This window comes from Nannizzia gypsea, genomic scaffold (assembly GCF_000150975.2).
Source record: "Nannizzia gypsea CBS 118893 supercont1.6 genomic scaffold, whole genome shotgun sequence".
Taxonomy (NCBI): Eukaryota; Fungi; Ascomycota; class Eurotiomycetes; order Onygenales; family Arthrodermataceae; genus Nannizzia; species Nannizzia gypsea.
This window is the reverse complement of record NW_003345196.1, coordinates 228739-249583: the sequence shown is the minus strand read 5'-3', so window position 1 is coordinate 249583 and position 20845 is coordinate 228739. Positions and strand designations below refer to the sequence as shown.

Sequence of the window (20845 nt, the reverse complement as noted above, 5' to 3'; positions counted from 1 at the left end):
CGCGCACCGAGAGCCGAGAAAGTCAACATGAAGGAAAGGACAAACAGGGTAAATCAAACAAATTTCACAGCATAGCATCAATCAAAGAAGTAAATCAGGCAGGCATTGTAATCTTATGTATCAGTCTCGGGATCTGATCGAGTGGAGTCGAGTCGGGCCGTTCAGAGTCGAGTCAGTCGACCAGTAAATCAATCAATTCGTGTTTTTTTCTTCATTGTACATTCATATCAATCTGCAAGGCAAGAAACAAGGTAATCTGCTTGTCTGTTTATCTGGCTGTTTGTTGCCTTGTTGTAATCATTGCAATTTATAAACCAAAAGCGAGTGGGTGACAGTGGCAGCCGTAAGTCCATATTCGTAGCATACAGTACGCTGCGTATCTGTCTGTCTGTTCACTCGGTTTAATTTTCTAAGAAAAATTCATTTTGTTCGTTCGTGATTAGATCGAGATCGAAGCATGTGTCATGCATGGTGTAAGACCATATCATGCTGGGTCGAGATTTTATTGTTTATGCGAAAGGGGGGGTATCATGGTTCAACTTTTTTTTGTGTTCCTTTTTTTGGTTCTTTCATTCGAACATAGTGAAACGAAATGAAATGAGATGAGGTGCGCATTTTCCCGTGCAGCGAGCGATTATTGCCCAACGTTCTGCTTCAGGGTGTTAGTACGGGAATGCCGACCAGACAAAGAAAAGAGATTAAGCGATGGGCGAATATGCGAATGCTGAGGTTTAACGTACCACTGCAACGAAGTTATTGCTGCCATCTGCCTGAGGCTGAGCCTGGCCGTCAACAGGAGCTTGTTCAAAGGATGAAGTGCCATTTGCAGCGAGAGGGGAAAACTCTGGTGCGGCGGAAGACAGCTTAGCATGGCGCTTTGGTTCCTCGGTGGGAGCCATGTCGGCGGGTACGTAGTTGGTGTTCACGTATGTGCCGTTCGCGTGGCCAGCTCCGTGTGCGTGGGCATGGCCATTCATATGCACCTGCTGCTGGGGGATATACTCCTGGGCGGTCGCGGATGAAGGCCCCTCATTCCTTGCTGATGGATCCCGCTCGTCCATGTTGAGCACCCACTGCGCCCATTCCTCGCGCTTCCTGAGCCTGTCCACACCGTCTTCTCCAGGTCGGTACTCGACGTTCCTCAGCTGTCTGCAGACGAAGCGCAACAGTTCCACGTCTTCGGTAAGCGACTTGATGCGCTTGAACGATGCAATGACAGAGAGCAGGACGTAGCCCTGAGAGTCCATGTGGCGGCGCAGGAAGAGGTCCTTGCACAGGTTGTCGACAGAGAAGTAGTACTCTAGCTGCATTGAGAGGGTGCCCATGAGCGAGTATTGCTCCATGTATGGCTGGTAGGACATTGCGGTCATGGGGCCTGGAGGAATCGCATGAGGGTATGGGTAGAGGATGTTCATGTCTGTCTGGATGGGGTAAGGGGCTGGGAACATGCCAGGGTTAGGCATTGAGGGAGAACGCATGTTCATACGGGTGTTTGTGGAAGCATGTTGCTGGGCAGGCTGCTGAGCGCCGTTGGCGGTGGGTTGGATGCGGTGGCGGTCGGTGAAGCTGTAGTTCTTGGATGAGGGGAAAGGATGCTGTGGGATTGGAGCGGAGTGGAAGGATGATGAGGTAGAGGCGTTTTGGGCGTTGTTGGCGGCGGTACCAGCAGTGGAAGTGGTGTTGGAGTTGTTGTTGGAGTTGGAGTAGTTGGAGTGACCGCCACGACCGCCGCGGTAGCCACCACGGCCTCCTCGCTCGGAGCGAGACTCGCGAGTGTATTCACGGTTGTACTCGCGGTCCTTGGTGAAGTCTTTGTCTTTTGGCTGGTAGCCAGAGCCGGAGTCCTTGAAGAACTCGCCGGATCGAGTGCCCATGTCGAACCGCCTGCTGTCATGGTTGACGTATCTGGAGTGTCCTCCTGCATGAGAGTCTGAGTTGGACTGTCTGGAGGCGTGCTGGTCTCCATGTGCGTTCTTGTACGAGCTGCTGTTCTCGTGGGATTTGTGGTAGGACTTGCCCTGGTGGGGACGAGTGGGAGACTGCGACGAAGTAGGGTCAGAGGAAGCGGTAGTAGCAGCGTTGTTGTTACTGCTGTTGTGCACTTGCTTGATGTTCTCCTTTTGCGTCTCAGCAGGAGTATGTTTCTCAGCATCGCCGTTTTTCAGGCTGGCATCAGCGGTCGAAGTGTTCTTCTGAGCAGACTCGGTGGCATCGCTCTTCTCGCGCTCTCCGGCGGACGAAGGCTTAGTGGTGGATGCAGAGCCGGCACCAGCAGCTGCCGCAGCTGCTCTGTCACCACCAGTATGAGCACCGCCCCTGGAGCCGCCTTCACGCGCACCACCTCTGGCACCACCACTGCGGCCACCTCTCCTGGCAGCTGGTGGCAAGGGGGTGTTGAAGACTGCGGTAGGCACATATGGCACGGGCATCCATTTCTCTTTGCCGTGGGTTCTGGAGCCGGCAGGTTTCTCCTTTTCGGGCCGTTCAGGCTTGTCGGTGTGGTCCTGGGCCTTGCGCAGGTCTTCGCCTTGTGCTATTTGTGGAGTTGGCCAGGAGGAGGCATCGTTGACTGGTGGAAGGGATTCACCATCTTGGACTTTGGCAGACCGAGAGCTTTTCCTTGATCCTAGATAGACGTCAGTATAACAAAGATAAAAAGATAGATAGAAGAGAAAGAATAAAGAGGATAGACGCACCATCGGTAGACTTCTTTTTGTCACGGGTGGCATCTGTGGCAGTGGCGTCTGCCTTCTTCCTGCTGCCGCCTTTGTAGTGTTCCGACCTGACATCACCAGATGTCTGAGTGGCGGAGGTCTTTGTAGCTGGGGCAGCCGTGTTACTACCGGTAGTAGTGGTGGTGGTAGCAGGCTTCAACAGGGCATTGGCCTTTGCCTTGGCCTCCAGGGCCTCCTGTCGTTGCTGCCAGATGTTGACTGCTGGTGGAGGAGCAGCCTTAAGCTCCCTCTGCTCTTTCTGTTCCTTCTGTTCCTTTTGCTGTTCCTTCTGCTGTTCCTTTTGTTGCTCCTTCTGTGGAGTAGTGGAGTTGTTCTCCCAGCTGGCCTCTGACTTGGGTTTCTCATCGTCTACTGCCGACGACGAGCTGGTGGTAGTCTTGTCCTTGTTGTCTGCAGCAGTGGAAGCCTGAGACTGCTTCTCCCACTCGGACTCTGAGGCGGTAGCGGTAGTGGTACCATTGGGGGTGGTGGTGGATAGATCATCTTCCTTGACGAGTGTCGAAGTTGTTGAAGTCGACGGTCCTAGCGAGGGTGACGCCGAGACAGCCTTTCCGGCATCTTCAACCTGTCCATCTACAGCTGTGCTAGCACTGGTAGTGGTAGTAGAAGTGGAAGAAGTGACGTTTTCATCGACGCTGGGAGCAGCAGTGGTCTGCTTTGAATCAGCGGCAAGGCCCTTTGCGGCCTGAGCGTATGAAAAAACAGGCATGTCTGGAGTGGAAGTCTTTTTGGCAGAGACCGGGACCGAGACCGAGGCTGCCATGGAGGAGGGTATTTCGAGGGCTTTTGCTTCCTCTGCTCGAATACACGGCAAAAGGAAGAGGGAGGCTGGTCGACGCAGGAGGTCGACGGAAGCGAGAATGGGGGATGAAGGTGAGTGGACCTCTGCCACTAACGGCAACAAGAGAGACGTCGGGAGTTCAACCACCACCAAGCAGAGTCACTCCCCGCCTTTGACTGGCTAGAAGAGAGATATATCAGAGAGAATGTCGTAGAAGTGAGTCAGACGTAGATGTGTGTTTGGGTGTCGTAGCAGAGAGAGAAGAGGAAGAGTGAAAAGACATCGACCGTCTGTCCGTCCGTCCGTGTCTTTCTTTTTTTTTCTCCCTTTGTCGGCTTGTCTTATCTTGTCTTGCCTCTCAGGCTCGAGGGTAGGTAGGTACCTTTTTGTCTTAGTCTAAGCAGTCAGGGTCTTCCTGATAGTGCAGTAGGACGCGAGGAGTCCGGCGTGTCTCTGTCTTGTATGTCTGTCTCTTATGTTTGTCGTCCGTCGTCGTCGTCGTGTGAGAGATGAGGACCAGCGAGATCGACACGGCAAAGATAAAAAAGAACGACTGCAGCGGCAACCAACGCCTGTGTCTATACAAGTCAGCTTCTCTTCTTGTAACCTTCTTGTCTTCTTGTAGCCTTCTTGTATCTTCTTGATGTCTGTCTGTCCTCCGCTTCAGCCCCTCATCCAGCACCTGAGGAGCAGGCAAAAAGACGCAGCAGGCAGAGGAAAAAAAATAAAAAAAAAAGCAAAGCAAAAAGACTACCTTCGCGAGGCCAATTGCCAGCTGACCGCGAGCTCTGCCTGGACACACGCCTAGCAGCAGGACGAAGACGACGATGAAGGCGACGAGGCAAGCAGCTGTCGAGTCGCGAGGTGAGGTTGGCGGTTGGAGGTTTGTGTGTGTGTGTGTGGGTTGGGAGAGAAAAGTGCGAGGAGGAAAAGACAGAGAGAGAGAGAAAAGGAAGAAAAAAAAAAGCTGCAGAAGTTTTAGTGCGGAGAGACTCAACTTACCCACGTGAGAAGCAGAAGACGAGGACGAGGAAGATGGAAGATGCCCGAGGTCGACAGTCGGTAAGAAAGAAGAAGATATAAGAGAATAAGAGAAGAGGAGGAAGATAGAATAAGTCGAAGAGAGAGAGGAAAAAGGGAAGAAAAAATGATGATTATCTTTTTTTTTTTGCTTGTATTTTCCCTTTACTTTATTAGCTGAACTCTTCTGCTCTTAGTGTCCATAGGGCAAACCTGGGTCGGCTTTTTCGGCTGGCAAAGACACAAGCTAAGCAAGTAGTGGATGATAGAAGAAGAAGTGGATGATGGACAGCAGAGGAAGACAGAAAGGAGGGAGGATGTCTGTCTGTCGTAGCTAGTTACTTGGTGAAGCTGAAGTCGAGGCTGATCAAGTCTTCTTCTTCTTCTCCTACCGAGAGCCGAGAGAGACAAGTATCTATAGAGAAGATGAAGAGGAGACAGGGAGAGGCCGTCTACTGCCATCTCTCTCTCTTACTGTTACTATTACTACTACTGCTTCTTCCTCCTTCTCAGCTGAAAGTCGCACAGTCAAGTCTTTCCTCGTTAGTCAGTGTTACTTGCCTGTTACTTACTTCGGCCACTCAGGGCTTCCTCCTTACCATCTGCCATCTCTTACCATTGCTGTCTCCTGTCTCCTGTCTACTCTCTACTCTTACTGTCTCCTGTCTCCTGTCTACTCTCTACTCTTACTGTCTCTGTCTGCTGTCTACTCTACTATCATCATTATCTTCAGCTTCTCTGTTCTTCATCTTTTCTTCTTCTTCCTCTTCATCTCCGACTTCCACGTGACCACGGCTAAAAGAGGGAGCTTCTTCTTCTTCTTGCTATCAAACCCAGACACAGAAACACTTCACACAGAATACGAACACAGACTCAGGGACTTTAAGACACGGTGATCAAGACACGGTGATATCATTCATTACATAGTTAGTTACATAGTTACATACATACATACATACACAGTTACATACACGCATCAGCCATGGTCCTGTCCTGTCTTGAAGGCACCACTACCAATGCCTGACAGTAACAAGCACCTTCTCGCGCTCATCCCACGCCTCAGCCTCCGCAGCAGTGCCAGCAGCCGCGCCAGCACCTCCCGAGACGCCAGAGTTGACGTCCAGCAGGTTCAGCATGCGCCAGACAAGACGGTGCGGCAGGCCTTCACGCACAGTGATCTTCTGCAGCGCGTCGAGGCCGGTGAAGTAGCGGGTGAGCATCGGCCAGTGGCGACGCAGGGCAGCATGGACGTCTGCCTCGGCATCGTCGGTCGAGAAGCTCTGGCTGGGCGCTTTTTCTTGTCCTTCTTTCTCTTGTTCTTTCTGTACTGCTTCTTCTTCTACTTCTTCTTCTTCGTCGTCGTCTTCGCCTGGTGCAGAGAGAGGAAAGGAGTTGTGGATGTGGTCTAGCCAGCGGGACTCTAGGGGTGAAGGCCGGTGAGGTCGGAGGATGAGCGAGGATGTAGTGGTTGAAGTCGAGGTTGGTGTCCTCGTTGCTGTCTGTGGTACTGGAGTGGTAGGTATCCTGGTATTGACACGGCCGGGGACGGGGGTAGCCAGGCCGTCTTCATCTTCATCTTCATACTCGTCTTCTTCATAGTCTCCATCATGAATGATGTGGTGTCCGTTGACCTGTTGGCTCTGGACAGCCATCTTCACCTCCGGACTGGCCTTCACCCACGCAAAGGTCCTCAGCTGCGTCACCCACCCACCTCGCACCAGCCAGGCCAGTATATCATAGTACGCCTCCTTGTGGTCCTTGCTGGGTATATAGCTAAAGTAAGGCCGGGGACTGCCACAGCTCAGCGCAGACAGCATCTTCGCCAGGCTAGGCAAGGTAGGGAACATCGCCTCGTACGCTGCACTAGCCACTCCCAGCTTGCTCATGTCTGCGTTCGGCGAGACGATATACACGTCCTTCTTGTTCAGGGGCGGTATCGCCCTCGCTCGCCGCCAGTACACCAGATGGCTGGCCAGTATCTGGATGTCAGACAGCGGTATCTGCGAGCGAGCTGCAATCTGCGCAAACGACTTGGTAGGCTTGGAGGATCGGATGTAGTGTGCTAGCGGTGGGCCGATGGTGCTCTTCGACGCCTCGATGTCCTTGAGTATGCTCGTCTCGTCGCTCAGCAGCAGCAGTGCAAAGTGTTTGGCCAGCATCACCTGCGACTGGCCCGGGTTGTTCATGTGTGATGTCTCGTCCGTAGACGAGATGCTGTCCGCCGTCGTCAGCCAGAGACCCGGGTAGCCTGGCTCGTTGGCGGACGGCAGGTGAGGCGTAGAGGTCATGGGTGGTATCTGCATCGACATGCTCGTCTGCGGTCCCAGGCTGACGGAGGCTATCTTCGAGGCGCTGATGTTGGTATACAGCGTCTCAATGGCCTGCGCGAGGCTCGACTTCGCAAATAGCTGCGTATACAGTCCGGCCAGCGACACCCCTGAACATCCATTAGCATACCACCCCATTTATACAATCATAAGATAGTAAGTACCTACTTTCTTCACGGCACTTCTCCTTGATGCGCAGGATGTTCTGCGCTTCTTTCCAGACATAGTTCGCCCTCGCCTGCTCGCTCTTCAGCGCCTTGCCGAACTTCTTCACCACGTTATCGTACATCTCCCTCACCCGCACGTTATACTCCAGCGCCGGCGGATTCAGCACAAACACAACATTGAACATCGTCATCCCGTCCTTGATCGTAAGCCGTTCCTCATCAGAGCAGTCCTCGTCTTCATCGCCGCCGTCTTCACCATCGTCATCACCACCACCACCGACAGACACAAGGGGTATACCGAGCTCTACCAACCCAGCTCCAAGGCCAGAGATCCATCCATTCTTCTTCCCTTTCTCCTTCTCTTCGTCTTCTTTCTCTTTCTTCTTGCTGCTGCATTTCTCTCGCTTCTTCTTCCGCTTCCGCCATGTCCCGTCCTTGCGCACGAAGACAGGCCATCCCACAAACGTCAGGTCGTTGACGCCCACCTCGAATCGCCGCTTATGCCACGCAGGTGACGGAGAGAGCAGCTTCTCCCACACATCGTATTTCAGTCCCAGAAACAAATCGGCTTGTAGACTGGTCAATTCGCTTTTCTTTTCGTCTGTGTCTCCCTCGCTCAGTCCCAGTCCCTGGATAGCTACTTTCTTCTTCACAGCGTTAAGCGTCTGGCTGCGACTAGGCGAGCGGCGGTCTCGCTCCCGCTCTCTATCTCTATCTCTGTCTCGCTCGACTTTCTCGCTCCGATCAACAACACTCGACTCCTCTTCAGACGTCGCTCCATCCTCGTCCACCGATGCGCCTGAATCAGTCCCCTTGGCTTCCTGGTCTGGATCCGCATCCTCTTGCTCCTCCTGCTTAGACTGCTGCTGGTCATACCGGTTTGGCGATGTCGAGGGGGACTCCGCGATAGATGGGTTAGGAGGGTAGTGGTAGACGAAGCGCGGACCGGCACGAGATCGAACCACGAGCGCGATGGCGATCAGGCATGGGTCCGGAGGGCGGATGACAGACGACATCGAGTCGGCGATTCTGATGGTTGTCGGTGGGATGTATACTCGGCGACGATACCGCATCTTATCTCTCTTTTCCTCTTACAAGCTAACAAGCTAATGAACTTATCCGGGGTATTAAGGTTGAGCTTGGCCGTGAACGTTTCTTCCGTACGACTTTCTGATGAAGTTTGAAGTTTGAATGAAGTGGAGGGTTCTGTTATTTGCTTCGCTCCCCGTAGATATATATATTACATCCAAACGCCGTATAGCTAGCAGCCAGCAGCTGGCTGGCCAGCTAACTAACTAGCCTAGCCAGTCGAGTCGCCAATGATGCATTGCCAGCCGCAATGCAGTGCATACTTAGCTAACTAATACATTATGCAGTCGTATCACATCCAACGCCTAACCAATGACTGTCTTCCCAGCTCTGCTCCCAGCTTCCTTTCACCAATCACTTCTTACTGCTTAACGGCGGTTTATCCGGGTCTGTTGGTGTGTCTCCCGCTGGTCCGGCTGGCTTCTCGTCGTCAAACACCAGCCCTAGATTCTTAAACTCGTCCGGTGCCATCAGGTTCCTACCAACGCAACATTAGGTCAGTTCACCACACCCATCCATAAACCACATCCGCTAGGTAAAGGTATAGAACGAACTTCTCCATTCGGCAGCTGAGGTAGCTCTTTGCTAGTCTTCGACATGCTTCGTCGTTGACGCCGCTCGCAGACTTGAGGCACTTCAAGTACCCTGCTATTATCGACTTGCATTCTCCTGTAACAGCGCCATCTCAGCATAATATTCGCCCGTAGCCAATTGATTGTAAAGGGTATGTTCTACCATCGTGATCGAGTGGGAAACTGCCTCGCTCTGGTCTGTTCGTATGCCCGTCCGTTAGTCAACTCTGTAGTCAATGGGAATGGAAAATTGGATATGACGCACGGAGTGGGCTTGATGTTAACTGCGCGACCGCCGGGGCTTCCGAAACTCATCTTGACTGTCCCCCTGTCCTCAGTTATCAACCCGGTATGTCTTCGAGTCTGACTCTTTTCGCTCCTTCGTCTCGCTTTCGTTGCGTTCAAACTTCTTTGGCGGGAAGAAAGTCAAAGATGCAAACAGTGCAAACAGTACAAATAGTACATTGGATGCAAATAAGCTAAACTACTGCGAAATGACGTTGGGAGCAAACATAGAACAGGCGAAGATGAGAGGAAACGAGGAGAAAGACGGGATGATACATGGAAAAGGAATATCATTGCATACATAGATGACTCTATCCTTGTCTCTGAAGCGGTTGAGTCGGCATATAAAGTATCGCTGCTCTCCCACTTGCTCAGTTAACAATTTACTCTATTCGACCCTCACCAAATACCAGCATACATCTAGCTCTACACGCAAATCCAACAACACCAAGATGCCGATGTTTGTGCCCCTTTAAACAACCACTAGATATTATGCATATAAGCTAACTGATGCAGGAAGCTGGAAGGAAGCTGCCAATGCGGCGGCGTCGAGTTCAGCCTTGACTCCAACACCCCTGTGCCATACCAGCTGTGTGTATGCAGCATCTGCCGCAAAGTAGGCGGATACATGGGCAGCGTCAACCTAGGAGGCATCAACAGCTCCCTCAACATCACCAAGGGGAAAGACTTGATAAAGTAACGTCAATCCATCCATCCGTCAATTGACTGATTCCTCGACTAACGACAACAGGAAATACCACGCTGTAAAAGACAGGGGCAAGCCGACAGAAGAGAAGTGCAGCTCTGAACGGAACTTCTGCTCAAACTGCAGTACCATGCTCTGGGTATATGATAAGAGCTGGCCGGAGCTTGTGCATCCGTTTGCAGCGGCAATTGATACCGAGCTGCCCGAGCCGGACGAGATGGTGTGCATACTGGCTGATTCGAAGCCGAATTGGGCGCGGTGGCCGGAGGGGAAGAAGGTTGTTCATAAGACGTATGGAGATAGTTTGGAGGACTGGCATAAGAAGCATGGAAAGTATGTTGAGTAGATGCACCGATAAGAGATGATATAATTATGTAGAGGAAGTAGAAGAGTAATCATTATGTATTGAATTGCTATGAACTATCTATCGTGTCGACTGTGGTATCTAATATCAAGTCAGCATTGAGCACCGAAGAGTCAATGGAACATGTCATGCAGTATTTTGTGCAAAGGATCAGGTCTCCAAGGTGATGTGTTATCGTCAAAGTAAGACTCGGAAAGAACACAGCGAAAATCATTGTTTCATCAGGTAATGTCGGGAGTGGGATGAGGGAAAAAGTTGAAAAAAAAAAAAACGACTAACCTTGTCCACGGACGGTACACGCCTACGCTGAAATTATCAAACAAACCTATCCCACGAGTCAAATTAGTACGTGTCGACATCATCATGAGCAAGAAACATCTGCACGGCAAAAGATAACAGGAATCATCTATCATCAGGCTTCCCGCCTATCAGTCAGTATCACTGTAACTAAGTGGCCGATGGCAAGGGTTATTGGCCAACATACCTCATTAAATCAGAATTTTCAGTGTAAGAAGTTTCACCTCTGGCACAGAATGCACAGATCAAACAGTGTGAATAATGTTCATCATGGAAAAAGATGTATCCAATGCAAGCAACCAATAGGCAGTAAAGATGAAATAGATATATACCTGATCAACGACGGCAATGTTAGTGATCGCTTCAAACCATTGATCTGCCTCAGTGACAGGTGAGACGGGTAATAAGCAGGTATGTATATGTATAGTCAGGTGACGAAATCTCAACAAGCAATCTAACCGCCAACTACCCACAGGGTTGTACGTCCTGTTGTAACGGATAGCGGTGAAAAGACGCGATCTGTCCGCCCGTTCGTTCAAATGTTCCTCATGCAAGGTTGTATGAATGTGCTGGTGCATGTGCATGGGCTGTTGTAAGTAGCATACCTATTCGAGACTTATTAGCAACTGATTTTGAGTCAAAGAATCGAAGTAGATGTTATGAATATGGATAGGAGAAGCAAAAAATCAGACAAGGCTGAAACTTAGAAGCTGACAAAATTCCACATTATTGGTTAAGCTTGAGGAATGCCTTTGCATGTCATAGTGTCATCACGAAATGAGGGGCTGGGGTAGAGAGTAGCAAGATGAAACCGTGAGTACACACCTTTTTGAATTGTTCATCGAGTCGTATGGAAGTCAAGGTAGGTCAATGGAAGGAAGCTCTAAAGATGACGCGTTAGTACTCAGTTGCAGTGAGACAGAAATGCAAGCACGTCTGCTATGATATCTTGTATCAGATGGCTATAAAAGACAGATATATCCGTCATGAAGTTTCGGATTTGGATTGTTCAAGTAAAATTTGGTTCATCACCGTTAAAGGTCGAGGGGAGGACAGTGCATGCAAAGAAGAAGGGCTTACCCATTATCAACCTCCAGGCAAGCCAATTGGCCTTACGCGAGAAAAGAAAAGAAAAACAACTGCTGTTACTGCTGTTGATGTTGTTGTTGGTGAAGAAGAAAATGAAGAAGGAAAAAAACTTTGCGGGTTTTTATTTGTGGGCGTTTTTGCTTTCTTCGGCGCGCGGGAAAGGCAGAAAGCGCATTCACGTGATACCCCTTACTAATAAATTTCCCTTTCCTTGGCACGCACATAGTTTCATAAAAGGGGTTTTTATAGGGCAAGGAAAGAATATGGAGAACGAGATGGAGAAGCGATATCATGAAGTGATAAAAGGTGGTATATTCATATTAGAAGACATGCCAGGCATCCCGACTTTTAATACAACAGGCTGGACGACCAACCCCAGAAGCCAATTTGGTCTAGAACGTAAAATGTTTATGAAGAAAGTAAGAACAGAAAAAAAAAAGAGGGAGAGAAGGCCCTTTTACAAGGCAACGGCAAGACCGATAAGACCAGCAGCACCGGCGATGCTGGCAGCTAGAGCGGTGGCGCGAGGAGCAGCGTTGGGGCTGTGGGTCTGCTGGGAACCGCCGTTGGTAACAGTTGCGCCAGGAGCACCGGTCTGGGTACGCTGGGGAAGTGCTCGCCGATTTCACCGGTGATCTGGGCGGCAGCGCTGCTAACTACGCTCTGGGCGGAGGCAGGCAGGTTGGAGAACCATTGGGGAGCATGGTGGTCTGAGATGGCGCTGTGGAGGGAAGAGCCCCAGGACTTGAGGTCGGAGGCGTCTGTCAAGCTGCTCCAGACGGAGGCTGGGATGGCGGTGGCAGAGGGGAAGAGAGAAGTGAGACTCTTGCCAATGTTGCCGATGTCAGTTGCGATGTCACCGATCTCAGAGCCGATGTGGCCGATGCCAGAGGTGCTATTCTGCATGTTAGTATATGCATGTACGGAGTACGTACTTAAAGGAGTAGAAGAGTACGTACGCTTGGTCGATGATATCACGCTTCTCTGGCTGTGGGGAGGCGATGACTGCGGTGGCAGAGAGGAAGAGGACGGAGAGAGCCTTGAACTGCATCTTGACGTAGATTGATGGATTGATGGATGGATAGACGGTGGTGTCTTGTTCGAGAGTTGTTGGTTGAAAGCCGGTGTTCGTGAAAGTTGGTAGTTGTGATGGTGATGGGAGAAACGTCAAGAAAACCTGCGGGATGGTGATAGGTACTTATACGGAGCAAGCCCTTTTAGATTAGGGGGGCTTGTCTACCCGAAATACCTCATTTGGGATTAAGGACCTCGCACTTTTGACTTTTGCTAGCTACCTAGGCAGGGCCCTGCGGCCGTCGTGTGGAGAGCGTCAGGGGGGGAAAAGTCGAGGACGATGCGACATGCGACTGGAGGGCGGGCTGCTTCAGCCACGCTGCCATGACGCCGGTCCAACACCTGGTTACTTAGCGAGTTGGCTGGTGCCATCTTTTCTGTCTTTACGAGGGTGCTCAGCCTCCCCGCGTCTGTCGCCTTTGCTTTTTTTTCCTGCTCTCGTTTTGCGGTCGCATGGAGCGCTGGATTCGACTCGTCTTTCATGATGATGACAATGTGCATAGCTGCTGCTGACGTGGATGTGGCAGGGTATGCATCCTGCTTTGACGGCACCCTCGTCATAGTGAGAGACAGCAGTCGACGTACGCTGCTACGTTGGTGGTGGGATGGGATGTCTGTCTTGTGTCTCTCGGCCCTTAGTAGTTATACACTACGTCAAAGATCAGCTCAAATAGGCTATTTTAACGTTGGCTAGGGCCTTGGGGAGATTTGATGAGACGGAGATGATCAGCTCGAAACAGTCACTGTGTTTCAGCTAGCAGGGGAGACGGCGACGATCCCTGTAGATATGTGGCTGCTTAAGCCGCTTCTCGATCAGTGAGGGTCAACTTGATCGTGATCTTCATTTCAGCAGACATTCATACATAGATAACTATATGATAACTACGACCAGAGGTGTGGTGAGAAAAAATGACCAATACAGCATATCTGACAACACATACTTACCTACCTAGGTTAGTACCTAGGTTGTTTCTAGCAACTTTTTATAGTCATAGAAGTCTAGTACTTCATAAAGTATGATAATAATAAATTACAATGCTAATAATCAAAATATCTTCTAGTTTATAGCTGTTCGAAGAGCCAACTAGTTGTAAAGGCTTTCTATAAAAGATATTCGAGTTCACTATGGGTCCAGTCCCACAGCTTCTTCGCCAGTTCCTCATCTTTGGCAAACTCCGTCTCCGTGCCTCCGATGCCAACTGGCTCGTAGTACCACCCAGACTTGACGTCCTTAGCTACGGATGCCCAGAGCTGAGTCTTCACGCCCTGGTTAACTGGAGCAACAATCTTGTTTGCAACTTTTCCCAAAGCCCGTACAATTAGCGGCGAGCCAGTTGCGTTGTTCATCAAGTTTGTCCGCACTACACCTGGGTGGATCGAGGCAAGGGTAAATTGCGGATATAGCTTCGCCATATGCTTTACCCAGAGGATCATAGCAAGCTTGCTTTGGCCGTATCGGCCATACGGGCCCAGGTCCGCAGCCTCAGTTCGAAGTGTGTTGAATCGAATACCCTCCGGCTTTGGTGCATACATATGGCCATGTGAAGATACCATAATAATACGCACTTGGGAATCGGCGGCTTGTTGGCTCGCTGTCTTGTGAAGTATAGGGAGTAGTAGCTTGGCTAGCAGTGCATGACCTAGATAATTGGTACCAAACTGCAGCTCATATCCATCGGTGGTGAGGCCGGGTGGTACTGCCATGACGCCGGCGTTGAGCATAAGGATATCCAGCCGGTCACATTGCGCAATAAAAGTATTTGCAGCTTTCGTTACCGAGGCGAGGGAGGAGAGGTCCATCTCGAGAACCGTGATGGATGTTTGGTTAGATGGAGGGAGCTGCTGTTGGATTTCCTTCACCGCAGCTCTCGCCTTCTCGCTGCTACGGGCTGCCATCCAGATCTGTGCTGGGCCATGTCGTGCATACTCTAGTATACATTGCTTTCCAAGGCCAATGTTGCCCCCTGTTACGAGGATCACCTTTCCATCGAGCGGAGGTATATCACGCTCCGGTTTGAATGAGACAGACTTTTCACAGAGATTCATGGCAGAGATAGCCTGTTTTGAGGATGATTATACATGTGGAATATAAGCAAAAATGAAGCTTGAAGTGTGGGATGCGGCAGCGCAAAGGTGCGGACATTCATCCATATATACATTACTAGTTACATGGGTGTATATTTATGGACGAAAACAAAGCAGCTGGACATCAGCTGTCCAGGCAGCAGCATTACCATCCGCTGTATCTCTAGCGAGTGACCATACCTGGACATGGCCAACAACCAATCAATGAATGCCATACACTTGAGGGATATGCATCGTTATACCTCGGAACCTCCGGGTTGGGGATGCCCCGAACGAGGGATAAGCTGGATGCTAATATAGTAGTAAAGAGATACAATACAAACTATGTATACCTAGTGGTAAGTAGGCTTCCGGATGGGTGGTCAAACCCGCAGGTCTACCTAGGTAGTTAGTAGGGCAAGCATTAGTTGAGATTCCAAGCAAAGATTGGTTTTATTGGCAGCTGTTCTTTTCTTCCCTTTGGTAACACTCGTCTAACACTTCTCGGTATCTTGAAACAGCTGTCATGAGCAGGTCTTGCTTCAGCTCCTGATGAAACTCCTCCCAGGCTACCACGATGTCCCTATCGTCGGTTGAATCAACCTCGAGGAAGTCGTTAAGTCGAAGTAGGGGCACGGGTGGTATGGCTTCACGTATAAGTACAATGCTAAATACACCAGGTTAGACCAAATAACTAGCAAGACCTACAATTCTAGAACCATGTCTCTTTGCCCTCCTGGTCTGCGCATTGTGCTTCCATACCCCAAGAAACACATCTAATTCGCCAACCCATTGGGTAGTCCCTTGGAGAGTTGGTTTCAACAACTTGCATTGTTTGACGGGATGTAATAATGCCAGTTCAAATAGGCAACTCTCCGGCCTCCAAGTCTAAAGTTCGCCCAGTCAGGCTTTTAACCCCAAAGAATACGCACTTTACAACTGTATAAAAGAGATGCAAAGGAGAGGGGGAAGCGGGAAAAAGGAGGTGGGGACTATGCACCTTTCTTTCCACTTTTCTATTGTTGGAAGAAGATGGGAACGGATAATCATGGGCACACCAGAAGTTCCTAGTGCTGTACGTCTTGGTGTATGTATAAGTCGCCAAAGGCAGGCGTCTGACGGAGCAACGGAACAAGGTAGACCTCGGGATGTCACTATCAGAAGGACTTGGCAACCACCTCTCGCTCTCTAAGCTATAATAGATGCTCGTTACTTTAAGGATCAGAGGCCGTATACCTCATGGTCAACCTTTACGAGAAGTCCCTACTACTAGCAAGGGTTCAGCGCTCATTCTCACCTTCGCCTTAAGCCTATCTCTCTGCAAAATCAAACAGACACGCTATAGGAAGTCAACTTGCTTATTTATCAGTCGAAGCTGCTTCTATCAAGGACAGCCTGTGACGTCAAGTTGGAAGAATTGACGTTGCTGAACCACACTTTGGCAGGCAGAGTGTCCAGCTATGATTGATGCAGATTCTTATTTAACACGGCTGTCGACGTAGAAAGATGGCGACTCGATCAATTATCACTATAGCAAACTAGTTATTTTCACACTGTATTCTGTGAAGCTAAGCACCGCCACCATGCCGCCTCGAGACACCAAATTCAAGCTGAACACGGGCGCTGAGATCCCAGCCATCGGACTCGGGACCTGGCAGGACGAGGAGGCGCAGGAGAAGGCCGTCCTAGTCGCACTGCAGGCGGGATACCGTCACATAGACACGGCTGCCATGTGCGTTATACCTTTTGGTGGTGGGATGTCTTAAAGCAAATGATGAGATTGATAGCTAACTGGTTAATCAATGATAGATACGGTACGGAGGCAGCAATTGGCAGGGCCATCAAGCAGTCTGGCGTCCCTCGAAAAGAGCTCTTCATCACCTCTAAGCTGTGGAACAACAAGCACAAGCCTGAAGATGTCGAGAAGGCGATCGACGACAGCCTGAAGAAGCTGGGCATTGACTACCTCGATCTATATCTGATGCACTGGCCCGTCGCCTTTGCCCCAGGAGACGAGCTCTTCCCCAAAGACGACGCCGGAAAGATGAAGGTAGTTGATATCGACTATGTAGATGTATGGCCCCCATCCTTCCATCTGTCTGTAACCGAATTGGCTGCTAATAGTTGATTTCCACAGACATACAAGGCGATGGAGAAGCTGGTGAAGGCCGGCAAGACCAAAGCTATCGGGATATCCAACTTTTCCAAGGCAGAGACCGAACGTCTGATTGAAAACACCAGCATCGTGCCGGCCGTCCACCAGCTCGAACTGCACCCTTGGCTCCAGCAGCCGTCTTTCATCGCCTACCTGAAGACCAAGGGCATCCACATCACGCACTACTCGTCTCTAGGCAACCAGAACGAGACGTACGAACAGGACGGCAAGCTGCTCGAGGACCCCACCCTCACGGCCATCGGCAAGAAGTACAACAAGTCCCCTGCTCTGATTGCTCTCGGTGAGTCTCGTCTCTCTCCATATCTTTATACTTTCAAGTCAGGTAGAGTGGAAATAACTAACGGCCTGTAGCATGGGGTATCAATGAAGGCCACTCGGTGCTGGTCAAGTCGAAGACGGAGCAGCGCATCAAGGACAACTTCCAGGCAGACTTTGAGCTCAAGGCAGAGGATATTCAGTTGATGCATGAGATGGACAAGAAAAGACGCTTCAACGACTCCAGCGACACCTTCAACTACAAGTTCTTCTCTGATCTCGACTAGTCGTTTCTCCTGTAGTCGTATACATTCATCACTGTTAATGCCTTGAAATCAACAAAATATGCGGGGACCAGCTATGTCATGTCAAGTAGTTTGGAACTATAATAAATTCATAATTCCTTCAGAGCTATCAGACAGCTGTTCTGTTTAATTTATATGTGGGTGTTACAACCCCATGTTTGAGACTATGGCTAGCCTTTTTCAATCGCTCCTGCAGACGTGGCTGGAGAAACTCAACTAGAGTGTCTGAATCATCCGTTTCATCGTCAATCGCCACAACGCCCTTTGCGCCTAAAGAACAACCGCTCAAACCATGCAGGATTAGAACCTCTATTCTCAACGATAACGTTGTGCTGGGAGAGATCATTGTGACAGACAACAAACTCTTCATTATTTGGCTGCTGCAGCTGCCGCTGGTCCTTGAACGATTTTCGCATGACACGATAGGGCCTCCGGCTCTCGAAAACTGCAGCGTTCGAAGCATCTGAACGTATACTTCCAGTTCCGTGTTAACTGTCGCTTTCAAGCCGTGGGAGATGGATTGTCCCCTTAAACTGGCTTGCTTACCGTTCTCTTTTGGTCGAAGTGAACGCTTGATAAAGGAAGACCTAGAGTGATAGTACTTTCGTTCAGAGGTGATGGCGATGCGGTTACTCTCCCCTCGTGCATAGCTACGGAGTGCCTAGGTAGTTGCAGGAACTTGAACTTGAACCAAGCTATCCCATACAGCAAACAAGATATCAAACTGGGGTATATTGACTGCAGCCAGTGAAGCTATTGAGGTTCAAGTTCAACTTAGCGGTTTGATATAATTAACAACGATACGGGGAAATGGGAGAGTTGGAAAACCCTTTAAAGCCTGAAACTACGCGTGAAGAACCGTAGTTTTTGAATCCGCTTATTTCCTTTAAGGCAGTTTTTACAACTAACTTGGTACACCACCAGTCAAGTCACAGAGCAACGACTAAGTTAATTACCTATATTACCTAGGTATTGATACCCAAACGGTAGAATGAAAATAATCTTCTTCTGACACCTCTATATAATATCACCCCCTGACTGTATAGAAAAGAATTATGAATACAAAACGAAACCTTTGATACCCAGACATACATCCACTTTCACCCCTCGCCCTCCATCTTCTTGCTATCAAACGCTATGAGCTCGGTGACGAGCATAAGCCACGGGGAGTAACCAGTGATGGCTTATTTAGTCTGCCGTACACTGGCTACTCAGTCCATCCGTCCTTTCACATTCGTTCTCCAACGGGAGTCATTCAACCAGTCAATCGTCGGCATATTCTTCATCTTTTTTTCGTCTTTGGTACAAGTCACCGTCAACCCGAGACCGCCTCCATTCTGATTCAGCAGCTTCGGGGGAATCAGCAACTGAAGTTCGGTTTCTTTACCTAAGATACGTGAGAGTCGTAGGACGCTAGCTGGGTCCCAAGTCTTATCTAGCGACTTGATATACGCGTCTATGTTGGCAAGCTTCTTCCAGAGGGTCTTTCCGCCGTAGGTTTCGGGTATCCATGCCTTTTTGGTAGAGGAAAGCCGCGCTGGATTTGCAGAGATGGCGCAAAACCTACCATATGCACAATGTTAATAATATCCACAGGGCTTGAGATAATATGGAAAGGGATATTGAAGAGGTAACGCACGAATCCTTAGTCCCGCCTGGCCACCCGGCCCCCTTTGCAGTGAGATAGACTCCTTCCCCTATCTGGGTGTCTCCCCAGGGTTTATCAAAAACAGGGGTCCCGGCTTTCTTGTACATTGCTGCTTGTACCTATACGTCGTCAAGTCAGTCCTCTTCCATCTTTCAGTAGAGAAACAGGCAATTCAGCATACATCAGAAACGGTTCGATAGCCGATGATAACCCCAACATGAGCTGGGGCAGCAACGACACCACCAATACAGGCCAAGGCCACCACCACGAGTTTGCTGATTGGGTACATCATTGTACGTCGAGAAGTCGGAACTGGAAGCTTTAAGATAATAATGAAAGGTGCTCTGAGAAATTCCCTGGATGGAAGGAAGCCCTCGTCCTTCATTTTATACCCAGTTCGCATCATAGACACAGTTCGCATCATAGACAAGCAGCAGTTATGGGCTCAGCAAACCACCTGGAATTCCACCGCCATTTCCTCCTTTGCGCTGAATAACCTGAGTCGTATCCAACCTAACGTGGTTTCAAGAGATTGGGTTGGGGGCGGTGCTGACATGTAGAATTATCATAAGATGTTGGACTGTATAATCAGCTGTACGCTGACTTAAATATGTTGCCAGTGGGGTTGTCTTTACTAGCCATTTGTTATTTTGTCCCCTGGCCGAGCGGCTAATACTCAACATAGGACTGCAGATATTATCCCGATCATTTACTAGAAAGGTATGACTGTATGAACACCATATTTAGCCTGTCAATAATTTAGCTCATGGTTTTGGTGTAGTTGGTTCTATCATAGTATCTGGGTTCTTTCCTATATAAACGGATTGATAATGAAACAAGGGCCATACTTAGTCTAGTATGACAGTGAATACCATGCAAGGTGACCGTGGCTTAGTAAGTTGTTAAAAGATGAGACATACCTAGTTATAATGACCCAAATTAATGCATATGCAATTGTTACTAGCGGGCTGTGAATACTCGGGGTTTACTCGAACCAACAGGTAACTGCTTTATTTATCAGCAGCCACTTTTCCTACTCTCCTCGAATCTTGAAAATTTATAATCGCAGCATACACGTTATAGCGCACACCACATCTCAACTGTTTCCTCTGGATGAAGGCAACATGGCTCACACTGTACTAACCCTGCTCTGCAAAGAAGTGTGGGCACGGGACTCTAGCACTCATTACGATATCAGTTTCAAACTGGATGGCACTGGCGAAGTGAGCATGCCCTTTTGTCTCCAGGATTTATTTGAAAAATTCATGACTGACCAAGTATTCTAAGCTGATTGCCTATTGCTGTGACGGCGGCGGTCCGGGCGTATATATCTCGGCGGAAATCGAGTGGGAGGCTACAAACCCAAGTATACTGAACAAAATCGTTAATATCACTCCCGGTGGTAGGAACGCACAGGTTCTGGTCGAATTTGAAATAAAAATGACTCTTACGAAACGCAGAGCTGGACTTTTCAGAGAACCTCGAAGTCCCCAAGATTATAAGCTGAATCAAGCATACCTTCTTGACGACGCCTTTCTGCCAAAGAAATACAAAATACGACTGGAGAAGGGAAATTTTATATCATCCAAAGAGAGAAAACCAGATGGAACGATTAGTCCGCCTTGGGCGTCTGCTTATACTCTCCGTCTGGTGTTTGACAAGTCACCTTACCCCCCAGCGCAGCTTTGGAAGGATCCAGACGATTGGGACCATGCTATGATGGGCGAGGAATGGAAGGAGTTCCACTCAGGAAAAGCTGACGGATGGGGTATGGCTGAGAATGCGATGCAAGTATACTATTCCATACGGGCGGGATTTTGGGGTTTGGTTTCGAGAGGAGATTGATGAGCTCAAAAATTCAATCAGGGCTCAGCTAAGATCTTCTCTCGGC

General features: G+C 49.5%; 13 protein-coding genes across 13 annotated transcripts; 6 read left to right on the top strand and 7 right to left on the bottom strand.

Annotated features, from left to right (window-relative positions):
• Positions 1-731: 731 nt before the first annotated feature.
• Positions 732-3498, bottom strand: MGYG_06691 (La domain family protein; the record flags this gene model as incomplete). Its single annotated transcript, XM_003170656.1, has 2 exons — positions 732-2626; positions 2697-3498. 2 exons carry the CDS (start codon positions 3496-3498, stop codon positions 732-734), a joined length of 2697 nt encoding a protein of 898 aa, XP_003170704.1.
• A 493-nt stretch (positions 3499-3991) lies between these two features.
• On the top strand, positions 3992-4821 carry MGYG_09134 (hypothetical protein; the record flags this gene model as incomplete). Its single annotated transcript, XM_003170655.1, has 4 exons — positions 3992-4102; positions 4325-4380; positions 4534-4578; positions 4743-4821. The coding sequence occupies 4 exons, from the start codon at positions 3992-3994 to the stop codon at positions 4819-4821; spliced, it is 291 nt and encodes a 96-aa protein (XP_003170703.1).
• Positions 4822-5546: 725 nt separating this feature from the next.
• MGYG_06690 (RMD11) lies at positions 5547-8103 on the bottom strand (the record flags this gene model as incomplete). Its single annotated transcript, XM_003170654.1, has 2 exons — positions 5547-6973; positions 7032-8103. 2 exons carry the CDS (start codon positions 8101-8103, stop codon positions 5547-5549), a joined length of 2499 nt encoding a protein of 832 aa, XP_003170702.1.
• A 370-nt stretch (positions 8104-8473) lies between these two features.
• On the bottom strand, positions 8474-9006 carry MGYG_06689 (cytochrome c oxidase assembly protein COX19; the record flags this gene model as incomplete). The annotated part of the gene is made up of 4 exons (XM_003170653.1): positions 8474-8597; positions 8674-8788; positions 8855-8889; positions 8957-9006. 4 exons carry the CDS (start codon positions 9004-9006, stop codon positions 8474-8476), a joined length of 324 nt encoding a protein of 107 aa, XP_003170701.1.
• Positions 9007-9428: 422 nt separating this feature from the next.
• Positions 9429-10028, top strand: MGYG_06688 (DUF636 domain-containing protein; the record flags this gene model as incomplete). The annotated part of the gene is made up of 3 exons (XM_003170652.1): positions 9429-9436; positions 9493-9672; positions 9728-10028. The coding sequence occupies 3 exons, from the start codon at positions 9429-9431 to the stop codon at positions 10026-10028; spliced, it is 489 nt and encodes a 162-aa protein (XP_003170700.1).
• A 476-nt stretch (positions 10029-10504) lies between these two features.
• MGYG_06687 (hypothetical protein) lies at positions 10505-11050 on the top strand (the record flags this gene model as incomplete). Its single annotated transcript, XM_003170651.1, has 3 exons — positions 10505-10734; positions 10819-10935; positions 10987-11050. The coding sequence occupies 3 exons, from the start codon at positions 10505-10507 to the stop codon at positions 11048-11050; spliced, it is 411 nt and encodes a 136-aa protein (XP_003170699.1).
• A 251-nt stretch (positions 11051-11301) lies between these two features.
• On the top strand, positions 11302-11628 carry MGYG_06686 (hypothetical protein; the record flags this gene model as incomplete). Its single annotated transcript, XM_003170650.1, has 1 exon — positions 11302-11628. The coding sequence occupies one exon, from the start codon at positions 11302-11304 to the stop codon at positions 11626-11628; it is 327 nt and encodes a 108-aa protein (XP_003170698.1).
• Positions 11629-11942: 314 nt separating this feature from the next.
• MGYG_06685 (hypothetical protein) lies at positions 11943-12483 on the bottom strand (the record flags this gene model as incomplete). Its single annotated transcript, XM_003170649.1, has 2 exons — positions 11943-12327; positions 12392-12483. The coding sequence occupies 2 exons, from the start codon at positions 12481-12483 to the stop codon at positions 11943-11945; spliced, it is 477 nt and encodes a 158-aa protein (XP_003170697.1).
• Positions 12484-13607: 1124 nt separating this feature from the next.
• Positions 13608-14552, bottom strand: MGYG_06684 (retinol dehydrogenase 14; the record flags this gene model as incomplete). Its single annotated transcript, XM_003170648.1, has 1 exon — positions 13608-14552. One exon carries the CDS (start codon positions 14550-14552, stop codon positions 13608-13610), a length of 945 nt encoding a protein of 314 aa, XP_003170696.1.
• Positions 14553-14967: 415 nt separating this feature from the next.
• MGYG_09133 (hypothetical protein) lies at positions 14968-15319 on the bottom strand (the record flags this gene model as incomplete). The annotated part of the gene is made up of 3 exons (XM_003170647.1): positions 14968-14971; positions 15070-15237; positions 15279-15319. The coding sequence occupies 3 exons, from the start codon at positions 15317-15319 to the stop codon at positions 14968-14970; spliced, it is 213 nt and encodes a 70-aa protein (XP_003170695.1).
• Positions 15320-16153: 834 nt separating this feature from the next.
• MGYG_06683 (aldehyde reductase 1) lies at positions 16154-17288 on the top strand (the record flags this gene model as incomplete). Its single annotated transcript, XM_003170646.1, has 4 exons — positions 16154-16302; positions 16380-16644; positions 16708-17026; positions 17098-17288. 4 exons carry the CDS (start codon positions 16154-16156, stop codon positions 17286-17288), a joined length of 924 nt encoding a protein of 307 aa, XP_003170694.1.
• A 1229-nt stretch (positions 17289-18517) lies between these two features.
• Positions 18518-19243, bottom strand: MGYG_06682 (hypothetical protein; the record flags this gene model as incomplete). The annotated part of the gene is made up of 3 exons (XM_003170645.1): positions 18518-18869; positions 18946-19073; positions 19136-19243. The coding sequence occupies 3 exons, from the start codon at positions 19241-19243 to the stop codon at positions 18518-18520; spliced, it is 588 nt and encodes a 195-aa protein (XP_003170693.1).
• Positions 19244-20078: 835 nt separating this feature from the next.
• MGYG_06681 (hypothetical protein) lies at positions 20079-20799 on the top strand (the record flags this gene model as incomplete). The annotated part of the gene is made up of 2 exons (XM_003170644.1): positions 20079-20177; positions 20242-20799. The coding sequence occupies 2 exons, from the start codon at positions 20079-20081 to the stop codon at positions 20797-20799; spliced, it is 657 nt and encodes a 218-aa protein (XP_003170692.1).
• Between the last annotated feature and the right edge of the window lie 46 nt (positions 20800-20845).